General features: G+C 34.8%; 1 protein-coding gene and 1 long non-coding RNA gene across 5 annotated transcripts in view; one reads left to right on the top strand and one right to left on the bottom strand.

Annotated features, from left to right (window-relative positions):
- The window catches only part of LOC124953572, a 331,352-nt gene that overhangs the window by 24,532 nt on the left and 289,529 nt on the right, over positions 1-17,291 (bottom strand). For all 4 annotated transcript variants that reach the window (XR_007102265.1, XM_047505123.1, XM_047505115.1 and 1 more), the window contains exon 5: positions 7,636-7,773. Coding sequence is in view for 3 of the 4 variants with exons in the window: in XM_047505123.1 (XP_047361079.1) it covers positions 7,636-7,773 (138 nt within the window). In the remaining variant the exon portion in view is untranslated. The remainder of the gene's footprint in view (positions 1-7,635; positions 7,774-17,291) is intronic.
- Positions 1-17,291, top strand: part of LOC124953884 — a 47,579-nt gene that overhangs the window by 4,274 nt on the left and 26,014 nt on the right. The window contains exon 2 of the long non-coding RNA XR_007102359.1: positions 7,653-7,766. This is a non-coding gene — a long non-coding RNA (uncharacterized LOC124953884). The remainder of the gene's footprint in view (positions 1-7,652; positions 7,767-17,291) is intronic.

The following is a 17,291-nucleotide window of genomic DNA, read 5'->3' on the forward strand; positions in this document are numbered from 1 at the left end:
GTAATGTCTTCAAACAATGTTACAAATGTATTCCTTATGTTGGCAACATTCAACAGGCAGTTATCGGTTGACCAATTGTTTATTGCACCAACTTTTTTTTCTTAATTTCATGTGAAAAATCGCAGAGGTAAGTTAATTTTTATAAAAATTAGTTCTTTATAAGCGAGGAACATTGATCATTTTATAATAAAAATCAATGATTAATTTAATTGCAAATGATGAAAGTATGGTGGGATTTAAAAAATATACTAATTTTGTTTCTTTTAAAACTCGATAAAATTCCTGTGCAACATGGGTCTATTTTTTATCTGAAATCCTGTGCCTCAAAGAGTTAAAACATTTTTGTTTTATACTATGTATGATGTCGAATTCTTGACAAATAAACCAACGTGAGCACTCCACTCGAAAAATTGATGTATTATAGCAACGATCGTCGCTTCGTGAATTAGAAAGAAAGAGAGAGAGAGAGAGAGAGAGAGAGAGAGAGAGAGAGAGAGAGAGAGAGAGAGAGATGTAAGAAAAGAAAGAGACATGTAAACGTATAAAACATTTAAGGTTGAAATAGATTAATATCATATCACGTTGAAATCATATGTTTTCGCCTTTCATATAATAGCGCTTGATATCGTAGTTAGGATACACGTAATGAAGAAGACATAAAAGAATGTTATTGTAAAACACTGAAATAGCAGTATTTAACTATGTGATTATCAACATGTAAGTGACAGTGAATACTTTGCATAATTTTAATTTTATAATCGAACTCTTTTATCTCTCTTTCTCTTAACGTTAGTCAAAACAATATTGATGATTCGTATTATTCGAAAAAAGATGTTCTATTTCTTTTTCATTTTTTCTACGATATGCTTAGTCCATAAGTGCATCAAGAAGAAGAGACCGATCGTTGCTGAGCTTGCAAAAGACCGTACATACATTTGTGATGCGTGAGACTGGCATGCGAGAAAAAGGGATCATAAAATTTATTGATTCTTTCTATCTGTAGGTTTATATTTACGTATCGTTGATATTTTGCCAGTGGGGGAAGGGGGAAAAAAAGAAGAACCTACATTCGAAACATTCATGAATGTATTTCTTTGATTTATAACGATAAAACATATTTTTTTCCGGGATTACGTGATCAAAATTTTCTTTAAAAAACGTAGCGTGTCAAAATTACGGATCTACTTATTATACTACAGAGAAATCATGTTTTATATTCATTTTTTTTTTTTTTTTTTTTTTTTTTTTATGAATATCGAGTGGATTTATTTTGATACTATTCAAGAAGTTACTGTTTCTACTAACATTCGAGATATTTATAACGTTCTTCGGAACCATCTCATCTTACTGGACTTGAATGTATTTAGGAAATTGGACGATAGATCGATCCTTTGAGAAGTACAAATCGGTCAAAAGTTATAGAGACATCATTTCTCGAAATAGAAAGCAATTCGAGTGAGATAACATTCACGTACGCGATATTTACGTTTCAAGAGGAAAATTTTCAGACGACGAATTTATTGACATTGGTAAGTGTCTACGTGTTTTGCATTTAGCTATTGCAATTTAAGGATTTAAGAAACGAGACTCGAACAACTTGAATGTTCGTTTTGCACTTTATTGGTATTTCGTGTTAGAATTTTGAACTAAAAAAGATCGTCGTGTTGTAGAGGAGAATCTTGAAGATATTATTTTTACGATAACGAGGTATTTGTTATCGTTGGAACGATTTAAAAAATATCTTTTTTCGATAGAAAAGACGAACAAGAAAATTTTTCTACCTTCACGTTTGTAATTTTTATCGATTTTATTTCAAACAAATCGATCGGAATAAACCATGAATTCGTAAAGGATAGAATGTCTAGTGAAACAAAAACACATTAATTCAGTGATAGATGAGATTGCTTGAACGGCTTAGTCACTCGTTTAAGTCTCACTCTAAATTGCTTGCGAATCAAAGCTCGGTGAGTAACGTTTTGGCAATTAGACGACTATTGAGTTGTACGTATCCACGAGTCGATTATGCGAATGAACTACGATTGCTTAACCGGTCAGAGTATGTTCAAGAGAACATTTTGGTACAAAGGATGTATTGTTCGATCGATCTGTGACTTCCTAATGTCGTTCCTATGATCGTTAGATAGAGAAACGTATTTCGAATAGAGTTCCAATTATAAATACAATAGTATAAGTAGTAATAATGTATCGTAGTATCGTTATATATCCTTAATCCTTTAAATCACTTGATATTCAATCTAGGTATGTACGTACAATGAAAAAGAAAACAAAAAAAAAAAAAGCGCGAATACATTATAATAATCAATCCGTTTGTTCGTTTCAATCCCATGGAAAGATAATAACCATCGTAAGTTCATGCGAGTAACAAGCTGCGCTCTAACAATTTAATAAAGCGTAACCCTCGAACATTTTTTGGATTGAAAAAAAAGAAAAAAGAAAAAAAGAAAAAAAAATCCTGGTATGGAAAGGTAAAAGGTGAGGATGATACGAACGTTTTGCAAGCGTTCCCTTAGTTTTTAACTTTATAGATAGTAGAAAAATGCGAAGCAGAGGGAGTTGCGTGGACGTCGAGGTTAGCGGGGGAGATAAAATCATGGGTTGTCGGTGTGGAAGGGGAAGAGGGAGAGGGGTGAAAAAGGCAGAATCGAGGAGGATGAATTCAGAGCTCTTGCTGGCTGGCTCCTTTGTTATAACGCGTTGAGTCTTCCTTTCTTTTCTACTCTTTTCATACGACCGTTCCACCACCGGCTCTGCAATCCTCCATCCTCCATCCTCTTTCCTCTCTCTTTCCTTTTTACAGCTCTTCTTCCGTACACAAGCCAGGCAGCCTTGTGCACTCCGTAGAGGCTGCCTGTGGTTTTTATGTATCCGGCTTAATAAAACGTTCAGCTCTCTTTTACCGTTATATCGTACATCTACGCTTAGCCTTTCCTTTCTCTTTCTTTCTCTCTTTCTCCCTCTCTCTCTCTCTCTCTCTCTCTCTCTCTCTCTCTTTTTCTCTTTAGTTCTCAACCTTCGCATAACGCTCGCTCGTTATATTATATGTATGTCGAAGCGGAGTATATTATCCTTCTGACCTCCTTACGTTCCATTATTTTAAAATTACTTGGATTTTCAAACAACTCGGACAACGATGTTGCATATCCAGCTATATTAACTAATTAAGAATTTTCTTTTTATTTATTATTATTATTATTATTTTTGTTTTCTTTTTTTAACACTCTCTACAATGTCGTTCGTATAAATTAATTGTCGATTTTTTCGTCGATATCAAAAATCGAAATTCGTAACAAAGAATTACGAGAGAACTACTCGATGTTACTTTTTCTTTAGATATCTATTATCTAGGTACATACTTTTCAAATCGCGTGTTTCCCTGATATTTTCTCTCGACGTCTACGAAAGTAATCCTTTTCTCGTTTCGTGAGCACCGAAACGTATAGAGGATACCGAGAAAAGTAATACACGCCGTGTTTACTCGGTTTCCTTTATTTTGTATTATTTCAAGAGACATTACGGAAGAGGAGTAATTAAAGAGATTTGTAGGACGAACGTGTTTTCAGTCGCAAGGATTACTGTTTCGTCTTTTGGATTAGTTGCATTGTCTATATTAAGCATAACACGTATATACACACGTAAACGTAAACGTAAGAGAAAAACTTTTTAAAAACTTAACAATTTTCAAACACACACACACACACACACACACACACACATATATATATATATACATATATTTTAGAAATTTTCGTTGAAAATATATGCATACGTTCGCTATATGTATTTTTTTCATAATTTGAAAAGACTTTCTCTCTCTCTTTCTCTCTCTCTCTCTCTCGTTGTAATCATCACCGTGAAACTTCAATCAAAATTTTTAACATCTGTAAAAGTCTCGTTGGGAAAGAAAGTAAAGATGGTTTCGTAATGCACTCGTCGTATACGAAAGAAGTAGCGATTATGATGAGTGTGGATAAGCTATAGAAGAACATTAAAGAGAGGGAGAGTGTGTTTTCTGAACAAAGGGATAAAACAAAAATGAAGAAGCTACCGTGAGAAAAAAGGAAGAGAAAGAGAAAAAGAGAGAGAGAGAGAGAGAGAGAGAGAGAGAGAGAGAGAGAAAGAGAGAAAATAAGAGGGAGAAAAGTAAACTCTCAGCTATTTCAAGGAAAAAAATTTGGATCGCAATTAGGAAATTAGTTTTTCACTCAGAAATCAACGAGTGAGCTCGAGCCAACGAATTTTTTTCGTAAGATGGAAGTGAAATGTGTTTTTGTATATGTATGCGTACAAACCCACTGTACCGGAAATTCTACGTTTCGACACGTACTTCCGGCGTTTTTTGAAAAATCAATGTTTAGTTATCCGTCAACCAGGTCAAAGATCAATTTTCATAAAATGGGCGGGTTGTCAGTAGAGAAAGAACTTGTGGAAAAGTTTTAAAGTGGACGTATAACAAGATATAACGTTCGAGTTTTCAATTAATGACTTACGAGGCGACGAAATTAAAAGAAGAAATATGAGAAATCGAAGATCGTAAAACCCGATAAAATAATAAGTATAATAACAAAATATCGTGTCTTATTTTATAAAAGGTAATAAAGAATTGTAGTTATATCAGTAAATTGATATCGTTAATAACGAACGGTAGTTATATTAATTTTATGAACACCAATGTGATCCGACATTTAAAGGACGTTTTGATCACGAATTTCATTCAAAACGTAACTTCATTTAACGTTATTAACTTTTCATCTATGACATATTATCAACGTTACTATATATGATCGAATTCGAATACTCGACGTAAACGCACGTAATATATATCTATGTGTACGTGCGTACTCTACGTAGTTTGTACGCGTAGAAACGCGCGTCCGCAATAGCAACATTCCGTGCTCGAGAAGCGGCGAACAGTATTCGGAGTATCGGCGAGAACGCCCAGCCGAATTTCCAGTGATAATGTATGTGGGTCGATCGAGAGTGGTTACACTTTCCGCCTGATCTTCGGCTAACTGTCGTGGTAAGATAAGCCGAGTTGAGGAAATGCAGGAAATGCGAGCTATGCGGGAATCCGCACACTCTGCGATCGATACATACTCAGACTTTGGCCTTTCAAAACTATTTCAACTCGCACACAGTATTGCCCGGCGGGAAAACGATCTTCCGTTTACCTCGCTTTCCGATTATACCAATGGCAACTGCTACCTTTCGGACAAATCTTGTTAATCGAGTATAACGCAGGCAAACGCGTAATCTCCGATACGCGTAATGAAACAAATTCAAATGTCGAAGTACGGTTTCTATATTAGTACATAGTAGTCGTATACATTGCTCGTTAAATCTTACTAACATTCATTGAATTCTAAGGGAACGAATTTATCGATCCATTCATATTCGAAACTTATTTACACGTATTTGAGAGCAGTGTGCATGCGTTTAACGGACGATGATCCAGTCCGATACCAAGGACCGAGTGAAAATGTTGAGACATAACGAGCATTAAAAAATAATTGGTCTTTCGCGAAACATTCTTCAATAGTAGGATAAGCATGGACGTCTACTGGAGTGAGACTCGAGGCGAAAGGGACTTTGATTTTGCTGGCGCATGTAAATCGAGGGACGCGTGAAAAAAAATTGCGAGAGGTGCGGAAAGAGAGATGGACAGGCGAATGGATAGATAGATAGATAGATGATAGATAGATAGAGAGAGAGGGAGAGGGAGAGGGAGAGAGAGAGAGAGAAAGATAGAGAGAGGGATAGAGGGTGGTCGTGTGTGAAAGATAAAGATAGAAGATGAAAAAAATTGGTGACGCTTATCAGACCGGGTGCGAACGTGGACGTTTCGAAACGAATGATCGGTGCAGTTTCACGAACTGGAACTATCCCACTCTCTTTCACTTCCATCCCTTCTACCCTCTTCTCCCGTTCCATCCCTTTTTTCGATTGTCCATACTGCGCCAGTCCCACTTTCGAACGCATCGAACTCTCTTGTCCGTTAGTTTCTCTCATTCCATCTTTAGAGATCAAGCGAAGCAGGCAGAGGAACGCGGATAAAGATTTTAATTCCGTACGAAGGGATCGACGCGTGAAAATCGGCCGCCGGGAGAGATCGATTCGGTCTGAATTGATGGACCAGCGAGAACAATGCTTAACTTCGAAAGTAATCGCTTAATCCCTGGGTTTTAACTACCTCCGACCGATTTCCTCTCCCCTTTTTCTCCTCTTCTTTCTCGCTTAATTTCTTATAGTATTGTTAGATAAGTTTCTTTCTCCATTTTATTTTTTTTTTATTATCATTATTTACTTATATCCTCGAAATTTCATTAACTTTTTTCGTTAGAGTTACGATGCCAATTCCTACGAGGTTATCTTTTTTTTTTCTTTCGAAGAATATTTACATTATTATATTTTAATTAGCAACCGCACCACTCATTTTTTTCATACATGGTAAGAAATAAATAGAGGTGTTAAAATGTACTCTTTCCAAGTGGTATTACGGAATGAATATATATATATATATATATATTTACACAAAAGAGTAAATTGGAGAGAAAAGCGTGTGAAGAGATGGTATAAAGAAGTAATTTTTTGTTTTTTTTCAAAGGATTGCGAATGCATTAAGAAGTAAGTAAATAAGCATTGTTAAAGAGGTGTAAAGAACTTGACAAAAAAATAAATTGTCTTTCTATTCTTTTCATATTTACTTCATTCTTATTCCATATAAGCATTATTATGGTATTTAAATTCTTTTAATAGTAATAATAATTTTTCACTTTTTTAAATGGTAACGTAATCGCGTAGAAAGATATGTCGAACTTTTCATATTGCGAATACTTCATGATGATTTGAGTAACCGAGTCAATTATCAAATTTTTGTGAATTATTTCGATTAAGCGTACTTGGGCACAATTTTTTTCGACGTATCTCCGTTCTATCGTTACGTCCTGTTGCCTCGTAATAAATCGTTTCGTTCATAAAAATAAAGTAAAACGAGGTGAACAATGTCGATACTAGAACGAAAGAATTTTCTTTTGGTCTTACAGCAAAAGTTTCGTCGAAAATTCGTTTCAACGAAGTTTTAACGTAAGAACCGCGAAATTATCAACGAGAAGGAAAAAGTCGATTTGTTCTTTCTCACCGGGGAGCAGTTCCGACGGTCTTTCAGCGTCCTTTACGAACGTTTTGCTCGAGACTATTGTATTTCAAAGAACGGGGAAGTACGTCGAGAAATAAAAAGGGCTATTTTGTTCGAGTCGAGCCGAGCAGAGTCTGTCGTTCATGAGAAGCTTTGGATGGATTTTCTGAAAGAGTACGTATGTAGTATCTATATAATAGATATCAATTTTATCGTTTAATGTATCTATTATGTACTTATACGTGTAGATACAATGTATTTATATGTGCGTGATGTTATGTATCGTGAGGGAAAATCTAAAAGGATCGTTTATGAGAAAAAAGAAAATTTATAAATCAATTCTGTCAATAGAAAATTTTTCGACGTATTAACTTTAATCATATATATTAATTTATTGTCGATTAATATGGCTTTGGAAAATAATATATAATTTAATAACCATTATTCGATCTGTGTTTTCAAATAATTATCAAAGTGCTTACGTGTTCGGTATTTATAGCTGCACCGTCGCGAATATCCTGATGATCAGCGCCAGCACCATTGACCATGCCAGAACCAGGAACCCCACTACCTCCTCCACCTTTTCCACCGACACCACCGGCTGGAGTTTGCGGTAAGCTCTGAAAAGAAAAAAAAAATTTAGTTGAAATTTAATCGAATAGCGAAATTTGAACAAGTATTTTTTTAAGAACAAATATTCTCATGTTATTTCTTCGATAATTTTTTTCCCTTTCTCTAACTAGATAAAATATCCTTTCTATAATATTTAACTTGAGAGAGAGAGAGAGAGAGAGAGAAAGATAAATTTTCTTTCTATTTATCAAACTTTTTTCCTAGTGAATCTTATATTATCTGAAATTTCAGAAAAATAATTTTGAAAGGAATATTCTCCTTTTGTTCATTTGGGAAATAATCGTTAATTATATGAAAAAAAAAAATTCGAACCACGACAAGATCGTTTGGTAATTAACGGATTTCAAACTCGTTAAAGAACCAGATAATGCACTTTCGTATGCGATGATCCTGCAGAATCAAGAGGTACGATATCTGTGGGCACAAATTTCCGAAAGTATCCATCGATTCGGATTCGATCGTTGAAGCGGCATATATTTTTTTTTTCCTACGATAATTCACGCATATTAATTACGTTGAATTTCGCAAAGCTTTCGCTTATTGCATTCACCTATCGTAATTAGGTCGGCTATGGAAGTCATATATTAATTACACTATTCTCGTGTTATACGAATATTATAAATTTTTAATTGCTAGCGGCCCTTCTATCTTGTTGTTATCAGAAATTGGTACACCGATAATTGTACAACATGGAGGAGCTTTGATTAATCCACAGCAGAGTTTGTTCATTGCGAGGCTTTAGCAAGCTGGACATTGTTTGCAGGCGGTGAGTTTATAAACATGGCACAAAAGCTTCGTGTGTAGACTTGTGTGTAGACTATAGCGAGATAGAGTTTGAAGAGAGAGGTAGAGAGAGAGAGAGAGAGAGAGAGAGAGAGAGAGAGAGAGGAAAAGAAAGAAATAGAAGAGAAATAGAGGAGGCGAAAAAGTTGGGGAACATTAAGCGTGTAGGTACTCTCAAAGGAGTGTGTCTTACACACTCAAAATAGAAAAAGAGAGTGAGAGAGAAAGGGCTTATGATCCAATTAAAGGACGGTGTATTCCAGTTCATAAAATTTTAGACGTACCTAATATTGCGGTTTAATGACGGACGGCTTTTAATAAAGGATTATGATACGCTCGTTAAATCATACGTCAGGGGAAACTTTTCCATCGTGCTGCATTAGGATTGATCGAGTTCGTGCGATTCGTATAGCTGCCAGCTACACCGGAAGAAAACTTTATGATACCTTACTAGCATAGCTCGTTATCAACGACAGTACTGATAGGGTAATTTTCGTTTAACCCTTTTCATTTTTCACATTGGAAGGTCGAGAAATGAGGGAGAATGAAAAAGTGAGAGACAGAGAGAGAGACAGATAGACAGAGAGAGAGAGAGAGAGAGAGAGAGAGAGAGAGGGAGAGAGAGGGAGAGAGAGAGAACGTATTCGCTTCATAACGATGATTGATCTTCGCTTTCCAGCTTTTTAACAGCCCGTTGTAACGTGTTTCCATACTCGTCTTCGAAAACATTCAAAATGGGATGTTCAAAGTCGCAATGATGCGAGGCTGACGCGTCGTTCCATTATACTCATGTTATATCGACGTGTTTACCGAACGTTCGATACTCGTTCTCTTTACATTCACCTATTTCTACTCCGACAACGGCGACGACGACTACGGCTACGGCTACGGCTACGGCTACGGCTATGGCTACGGCTACGACTACGACTACGATTACGACTACGACTACGATGTAACTGCTGATTAAGATAAAATTGTAAAATCGATAGGGGCCCCGTAGAAAGCGGGTGTGCACGGCTAAGGAAATAGAACTAAAAAAAGAGTAAAGAGTCTCGTCGCCCTGAAAGGATGTCTTCCATTAAAAATGCTTTTAGGACGAAGTTCGCAACCCGATAAAGCGATATTTGGTCTTCCTAATGACATAGCCGATTGTACGGCACTTTGTAACAACGAGAGCGAACCAGAGGGGAAAGGGAGAATGAAGAGATCTCTCTAAAGAGAGAGAGAGAGAGAGAGAGAGAGAGAGAGAGAGAGAGAGAGAAATAGAGAAAGCTGCTTCTCGTTCTATAAGAAGAAAGGTATGAAGAAAGAGAAAACGAAATAAAGGCTCGTTCACGTTGGATCGTGAGCTTCGAGAAGCCGAACTAAGGTCAGACCATGGTCTACGCCCACCCACGCCTATTTCGTGTATTGGTAATAGCGTAAAGTGCTCCTCTCAAAGTAATAGAGCCTCGAAGACCCTTTAAGTGACGTTCGGCACTTTACGATCGCTCTCTTCCTTTCTCTCTCTCTCTCTCTCTCTCTCTCTTTCTCTCTCTTTTTCTTCCCCACTCTTCTCTTTTTCACTCTCTCTCTCTCTCTTTCTCTTTCTTTCTCTCTCTTTCTTTCTCTCTCTCACTTTCGTTATAGAACTCTCTTGCGGTCGTTCCATTTTCACGTAATATAAAAGAGTAAAAGATCGTTTGGGATCATAGCTTCGCTAGTCTTGTTCCTTTATTTTCTTTTTTCTTTTTTTTTTTATTCCTCATTCGATACTTCCTTAAATAGAAAAATATCTTGCATATTAATCGATGAACCTCATACTCTTACGTAGAACACGTAGAATTGAAACTGATATATTGATTTTTACGTTCAAAATAAAGGGAAAAAAAATTTTTAAGGTTAACTAGATATTCTTCTCAAAAAAAAAAAAAAAAAAAAAAGAAGAAAAAATTATCTCAGGAAGATAATTCTTCTGAAATTATATCAATAGTGAAAAATCAAACCAAGCGTTTGTACATATACGAAGAATCAGAGAAGAGAAGGAAATACAGATCGTGGTGAGTTTCTTTGATATGACTTGCACTTTTTATTTTACGTCAAATCGAAAAGCAGAAATAGTTTCTTTCACGGTTTCATCTTCGTCTGCTTTTTACTCGACATTTTCTGTAAAGTACGTCACGATACTCTCCTCGTAACACCTCTCTCTCTCTCTCTTTCTCTCTCTCTCTCTCTCTCATCTCTTTTCTCATACTACAATTATTTTTTACTTTTTCCTTCGAAGCTTAAAAAAATTTACTGCTGTTTCCTCCGACTTGTACGCATTTTTTTCCTTTTTTCTTTTTTTTTTTTGTACTTTATTTTGCACCTATGAGTTACCTCTCTTTTCGAATACCGAGAGACTTTTTCAAGATTTTTTAAAGAATTATTCGAAGCATTAGATTCGATTTTTCATGGAACGTGCATTGATCAAAACGTGCGATGTTTTATATGTTGATATACGATGTATTTACTTCACATTTTCATCTTTTATCTATTATGAATTAAAATCATGTAGATCGTACAGTCACGATTCTAAGTACTATCCCGAAAAAAGTACGTAAGATGATTTGTCAAAATTGCGAGACCACATAAACATAGAAGATCAATGAGATAGACATAATATATATATATATATATATATATATATATATATATATATATATATATATGTGTATATACACACATAGATATTTAGACTTTAGAGAATAGAAGGAAAATTCACGTTTTTCCTCGAACAGAGCTCCTCAATTTCCTGATACGACTTTTCAGATACAAAGTAAGCATATTCTCGATAGAGCTCGTAATAAGCTTGTCTGAACGTTCCTTCTCGATGACGTTGCAATACCTATTTTCTCTCTCTCTCTCTCTCTCATTCTCTCTCACTCTCTCTTCATCTCTGTCGTTTTTTCTTCTTATTCTTCCGATTTATCTGATGATAGATCACGATAGTGATGATAGTAAAAGAGAGATAAAAAGGAGATATATATATATATATAAGGACAGAGAGAAAATAAAGAGCGTAAAGGATGAAGGTGAAGAAAAGATCGCGCCTTGTAGGCACTCGAGTCGTGTGAATCCTCGTGAAACTGAATTTTCTTGGCGAAGCCTGTAAAGTGCAACGTAAAAGACCGGCTAACTCTGTTCCATGAGACTTCTTGGATCCTAGAAGATAGTAGAAATAGAATAAGATAGAAAGAGATAGAGATAGAGAGAGAAAGAGAGAGAGAGAGAGAGAGAGAGAATAGATTCTTTCGGATCTGCTTCCTCCTGGAAGGATAAATCACTATGAACGTATTTATTCGAAATTTCAGCGAGAAAATTTAAGGAGTATCTCGCGAAATGGCTCTTCGTGATTCTTGAAAAATAACGTGAGAATTTGATGAACATGATCTTTCTTATCATCGACGAGTTATTATTATTTCATCGAATAGATTGTTATGTACACGTGCATATATGTATGTATTTATATATATATGTATAAATATGTACGTTCACCTAGCTATGACGAGTAAAAATTCTATTCCATTATTGTCAAACGTTCCTTAGTTCATTCAAAGTATTATGGAGGTTGTGCACACGCACACACACACACACACACACTACTACTACTACTACTATTACTGGTTCCTGAGATTAAAGCTAATTGCTCTCGCTTAATGCCGTGAATTTTAATGAAATTTATAAGTATAACCTTTCTCCTGATTTTCTTGCCATAATCAAAGAGAAAAATTTAAAAAGGAAAACCATGAAATAACAGTACGCTATTTCTTCCTTCGAAAATATTTATGGCAAGTGAAAATTTAATAAAAAACGTTGTGTGAAAATGCAAGTACTTTTGGTTTCTTATATTCGTGGATTTTCTCTTCTCATTTTTCTTGTAAATTTTCATCTCGTTGATTGTTTGGACGTTTTCGAAAACGTGGGAAACAACACACAGAAGAAAAAAAGAAAGAAAGAGAAAAAGACAAAATTGATCGGATACTGCATTCGTAATCCTGGTTATCGACATCATTGCGATTCCGGGTAAGCTTCGGATTTTCGTTTAGGATGAGGCAAAGAATTTATCGAAGGACGAAGTCGCGTTTCTGGATCGATAATTGAACCGACTAGAGCAGTTTCGACGAAGTATTAATACGTGTAATCCAATATATTATGTATACATACATATGTACATATATAAATATATATATATAAGGTATATAAAGCTACCTCGATGTTGCGTATACACGTGGACTTTAAATAAGTGTGTATATCCAACTATTAGACTATTAGAATGTGAGTAGTTTCTGAGATCGGATGAAAACAGGAAGACGTAAGTACCTACCACAGCAATCTTGCGTTACTACGAAAGTTTAATTACCTGCAAAAAGTCCGTTGAAGTTTACGCAAGTAGATAGGTACGTACACGCTCTTAAAATTGTTTGGAACTTTTGAAGGGCGTAAAACTTCCTTGAAGAAATGTCTGCCACTCTAGAAAAAGATCTATCGAACGATAACGTTTCATTAAAGTATTTCAAAACCGTAAGCCGTATGGCGACTCAATATCCAAGTTTTCAAGCTCGGTTTTAGGTGTCGATTAGAAGGAAAAGAGAAAATCGAAGGGAACATTTAATATTTCGATTCGCTGAGTATTAGCTATTCTATGGTTGTTGCTAATGAATATAACGAGTTACAGAAATTGTGCTGTTTGATAATAATCACGGAAACTACTTATTCCGCTGGCAATGGGTTTCGATAACTACTTCCTCTCGAAACTCAGGTAATTAATAATTAGTAACAATTCGAAAGGCCTCATTGTAAAGGGGGCCTATATATTTATAAACGACGTGTTTTTTTTTTTTTAATGTTTTATAAATGACGTTAACTCTATATAAAATTAAATTTATTTAGTTAATTATAAGTTTTGTATTGAAGGTTACGTCGCAAAAACGTAAAGAAAAAAAAAAAAAAAAAAAAAAAAAAAAAAGAAGTTTCATTATTTCGAAGAATCTTGTCTGTGAATACACGCGTTACGTTTTGTACGAGTAGTCGGTAAAATACTAAGAAAAATCAGGACGCCTTTTTCGCAGAGCTTTCAAAATAAATTTTCGGCGTTGCTTTTCACACGGTACGCGACCCTTTCATTTCACGGCACTTTCAACGAACCCTTGATGAAGATCTCTATGGAATGAGAGAAAAAGAGAGAGAGAGAGAGAGAGGAGGAGAGAAATGGGAGAAAAAAGAGGAGAAAAGAAAAAAAGGAAGCTAAAAAACGTAGCAGGATTTGCGTCCTTGAATAAAAAATATGCATGTAGGAGCACCTGGCTGTATTCAAAAATTGTAAGGGTAAGTGCCGGGAACGAGATTACGTTTAAAGAGGGTAAAACAATAAAGTTATACCGACGAATGGTCTCTCAAAAAAAATGAAGATGGCGAAAATGGAAGGAAAAAGTAAACGATACTCCCTTCGTATCGTGACAATAATTGTCACGTAATCTTATAAAAGAAAAATATAAATTTATAAATGTCTCTCTTTTTCGATATCATTTTTTTAGAACGATAGTTAAAAATCGAAGTTAGTAACTTGTATAAAGTTATTTCAACGATCATAAGGTAAATATTTGTCCGTAATTCTCTATTCGTTTGATGAGTCAAGTTAAATTGCCTTCAAAATTGCATTTCTGTGAGCATAAGGATTATTTTGTGTATATGTCTATACGTATATACGTGTAGCGATATCGTGTTCTACGTCATGGATAACTCGTATAAATTTCATCGTAACTGTCTAGGAGGAAGGAAGGAGTATCACAAGCGTATTAGCTTCATGATGAAAAGGGCAACATCGAAATGTATTAATTCTGGGTCTATCGAAATATTTGTGAATACTGTACATACGTAACTTTAGTCTAATTAATAGAATCGGAAGAAAATTAGTTCCTTCTATTCCGTTATGAATGTCTTTGATTAAATCATCCTATCTGATATCTTTTTAAGTATGTGTTTCTTATCAAAGGAATATTCCATAGCAAACTAGAAGGTTATTTAGAATGATATATGAGCTAATGTAATTGTAAGAGCACGAAGACGGATTATTATTTTGAGAAAACGAGTAGTTGATTAATTGCATAACTTCTATCGTAAGACAGTTGAGAAGTATTCAATGTTTTTTCTTTTCTTTTTCTTCTTTTTTTTTTCTTTTTTGTTTTTTGTTTTTTTTTTCTAAATAATAAAATAAAATCGTGAAAGAGAATCAGAGAATTTTGCTGATATGCATAAAGGTTACAGTTTTTATTCTTTCGTTCTCAACAGATTCAACAATACTTCATCGTGGTAACTTAATGTTTATTCACGGGGCACCGATCTCGGCTTACGGCACTGTTTAGAGTGAATTAACCGAGCTTTCGCGACCGCCAATGGAACCCAGATTGTACACGTAAATCGCACCCACATAGGCGTTACTGTGAGTATAATGGCTTTCCGATGTACAATCGAGAGAGAGAGAGAGAGAGAGAGAGAGAGAAAGAGAGAGAGAGAGAGAGAGAGAGAGAGAGAGAGAGAGAGTGTACGGATGCGGTAGTCGCCTGAAATATTTATTGAGAACGAAGAAAAAAAATGACAGAAAGATAGATAGGTAGATAGATAAATAGAGAGAGAGAGAGAGAGAGAGAGAGAGAGAGAGAGAGAGAGAGAGAGAGTGCAGGCAAAATTTACTTTAAGCGACCAATTGCAAGTAGTTGGTGGACCAAACTGGATCATGTAGAAGAGAAAGAGAAAGAGGATAGAAAAAGAGAAAGAAAGAGACAGAGAGACAGGCAGTCATCCACAGGACTCTCTGCTACCCTATTCACTCTTGACCTCATAGTTTGGTATAAAGAGTGAGATAGAAAGTACTCCGCATTAATCTTGAAACCGCCTCGAGGACGAGAAAATCGTATTTTCCGCGAGCGAACGATGAGAAGGGTTTCCTTTACAAATTGCATAAGAAGTTGCGCTCCTCTTCCTCTTCACTTTCTATCCGCAGAAAATATTCTCCGGAATGCGTTGGAATAAATTCACCGATATGGCCGCCCCTCTGACTCTTATTATTATCTCTCGGAAGTTTGGAGACAGAAGTTTAAAAATGAATCGTCGATCGAATACCTTGAGAGCAATCAAGAGAGAAAAGATAAAAATAAAAAAGGGAATAATAATTTCGTTCAGTTAAATATACTCCCTCATATATTTTCGAATGAAGTCGATTAACATTTTTCAATAATGATTTCTTAGTAAATAAAGAAGAGTTTTTTTCTTGGCATTTGATTTCTGTTCATCGATCTCCTATTTATTTTCTTCTTTTTTTTGCATCGTAAACAATATGTATACATTTACAAAGAGAGAAGTAGAAAGAGAAAGAGAGAAAGAGAGAGAGAGAGAGAGAGAGAGAGAGAGAGAGAGAGAGAGAGAGAGAGAGAGAGAGAGAGAGACGTACACACACGTGTACATATATGTACATATATATATATATATATATATATATATATATATATATATATATATATATATATATATTTGCCTCTTCATTTCTCTCCCTCTTACGAGAATAACATCAGTTCAATGATGCGGCAACAGTTGAGCTTGCATCGGACAAACGCTGGCTGCTTCGAAGAACGAATCTCCCTAATTAACTCGGTCATCAACAAAGCCTCATTTCCGTTTAATCATCCGTGCGAATTAAACTGTAGGATTGATTAAATCTACTTATCGATTTACCATTAAAAGACTCCACCTCAGTTTTGAATAATGACAGGTTCGTTCGTAATTATCAACTTTCAAAGGAGATGCTTATTTTCAATCTCATTGAAAAGTTACGTTTTCTATGAAAATATTTTAATATTTCATTAATATATTTCATTCTGATCTTCGAACTTATTCTTAATGTTGAATGAATTTGTAAGAAGAAGAATATTTCCTTGGAGAATATCTTCAAGGGCAGAAAAGTAAATATACTTGGAAACTTTTTTGTTTACAAAACTTATGATCCTTATATATGACCTATCAGTCTACTACGACATTTAATTAAGCGTTAACATGTATTAATTCTCTTCGTATGATTCATATTATTTTCTATTATTTTTTTATCTCTTATATTACAATATTTAAATTTCGATACCTCATTATAATAAAATATAGTTAAAAAATATTATCTTATTAAATATCTAATTTTTCTATCGTATAACTAACTCGTGAATTTTAATATAACTTCCTATTTAAATAATGTAAATTAAATAATATTCTAATTGGTATAATATATGATAGAGTAAATTAGCATTATATTAGCAAGTTAAGGTTTATTTTAAAGATAGTAATTTTACGTTAATTTAAGTTAGATCTTTTTCTAAATATTTTCTATTTGAACTTGTTTATATGACAATTGTACAATTTATTATTTTTGTAAAAAGACTGAGAAGATTAATCTTCGAGAACACATTAATATATCCACGTAAGATAAATAATATCGAAAGAAGTAAAAGACGATCGCTTGAAAATAATTCATTTTTGTTTGTTTTCTTTTTTTTTTTTTTTTTTTTTTTTTTTTTTTTTATCAAGCAGAAATATCATTTCGCGGGTATTTCATCGTTCGGCAGGATAGATATGAACGATCAATGGCGTCGTCGTATTTTGTCCATTAATCTGGCAACTCGATGTTCGCGTTAGATAACAAAGTATTTGCCGTGGAAACGTT

Source organism: Vespa velutina, chromosome 1 (assembly GCF_912470025.1).
Source record: "Vespa velutina chromosome 1, iVesVel2.1, whole genome shotgun sequence".
Taxonomy (NCBI): Eukaryota; Metazoa; Arthropoda; class Insecta; order Hymenoptera; family Vespidae; genus Vespa; species Vespa velutina.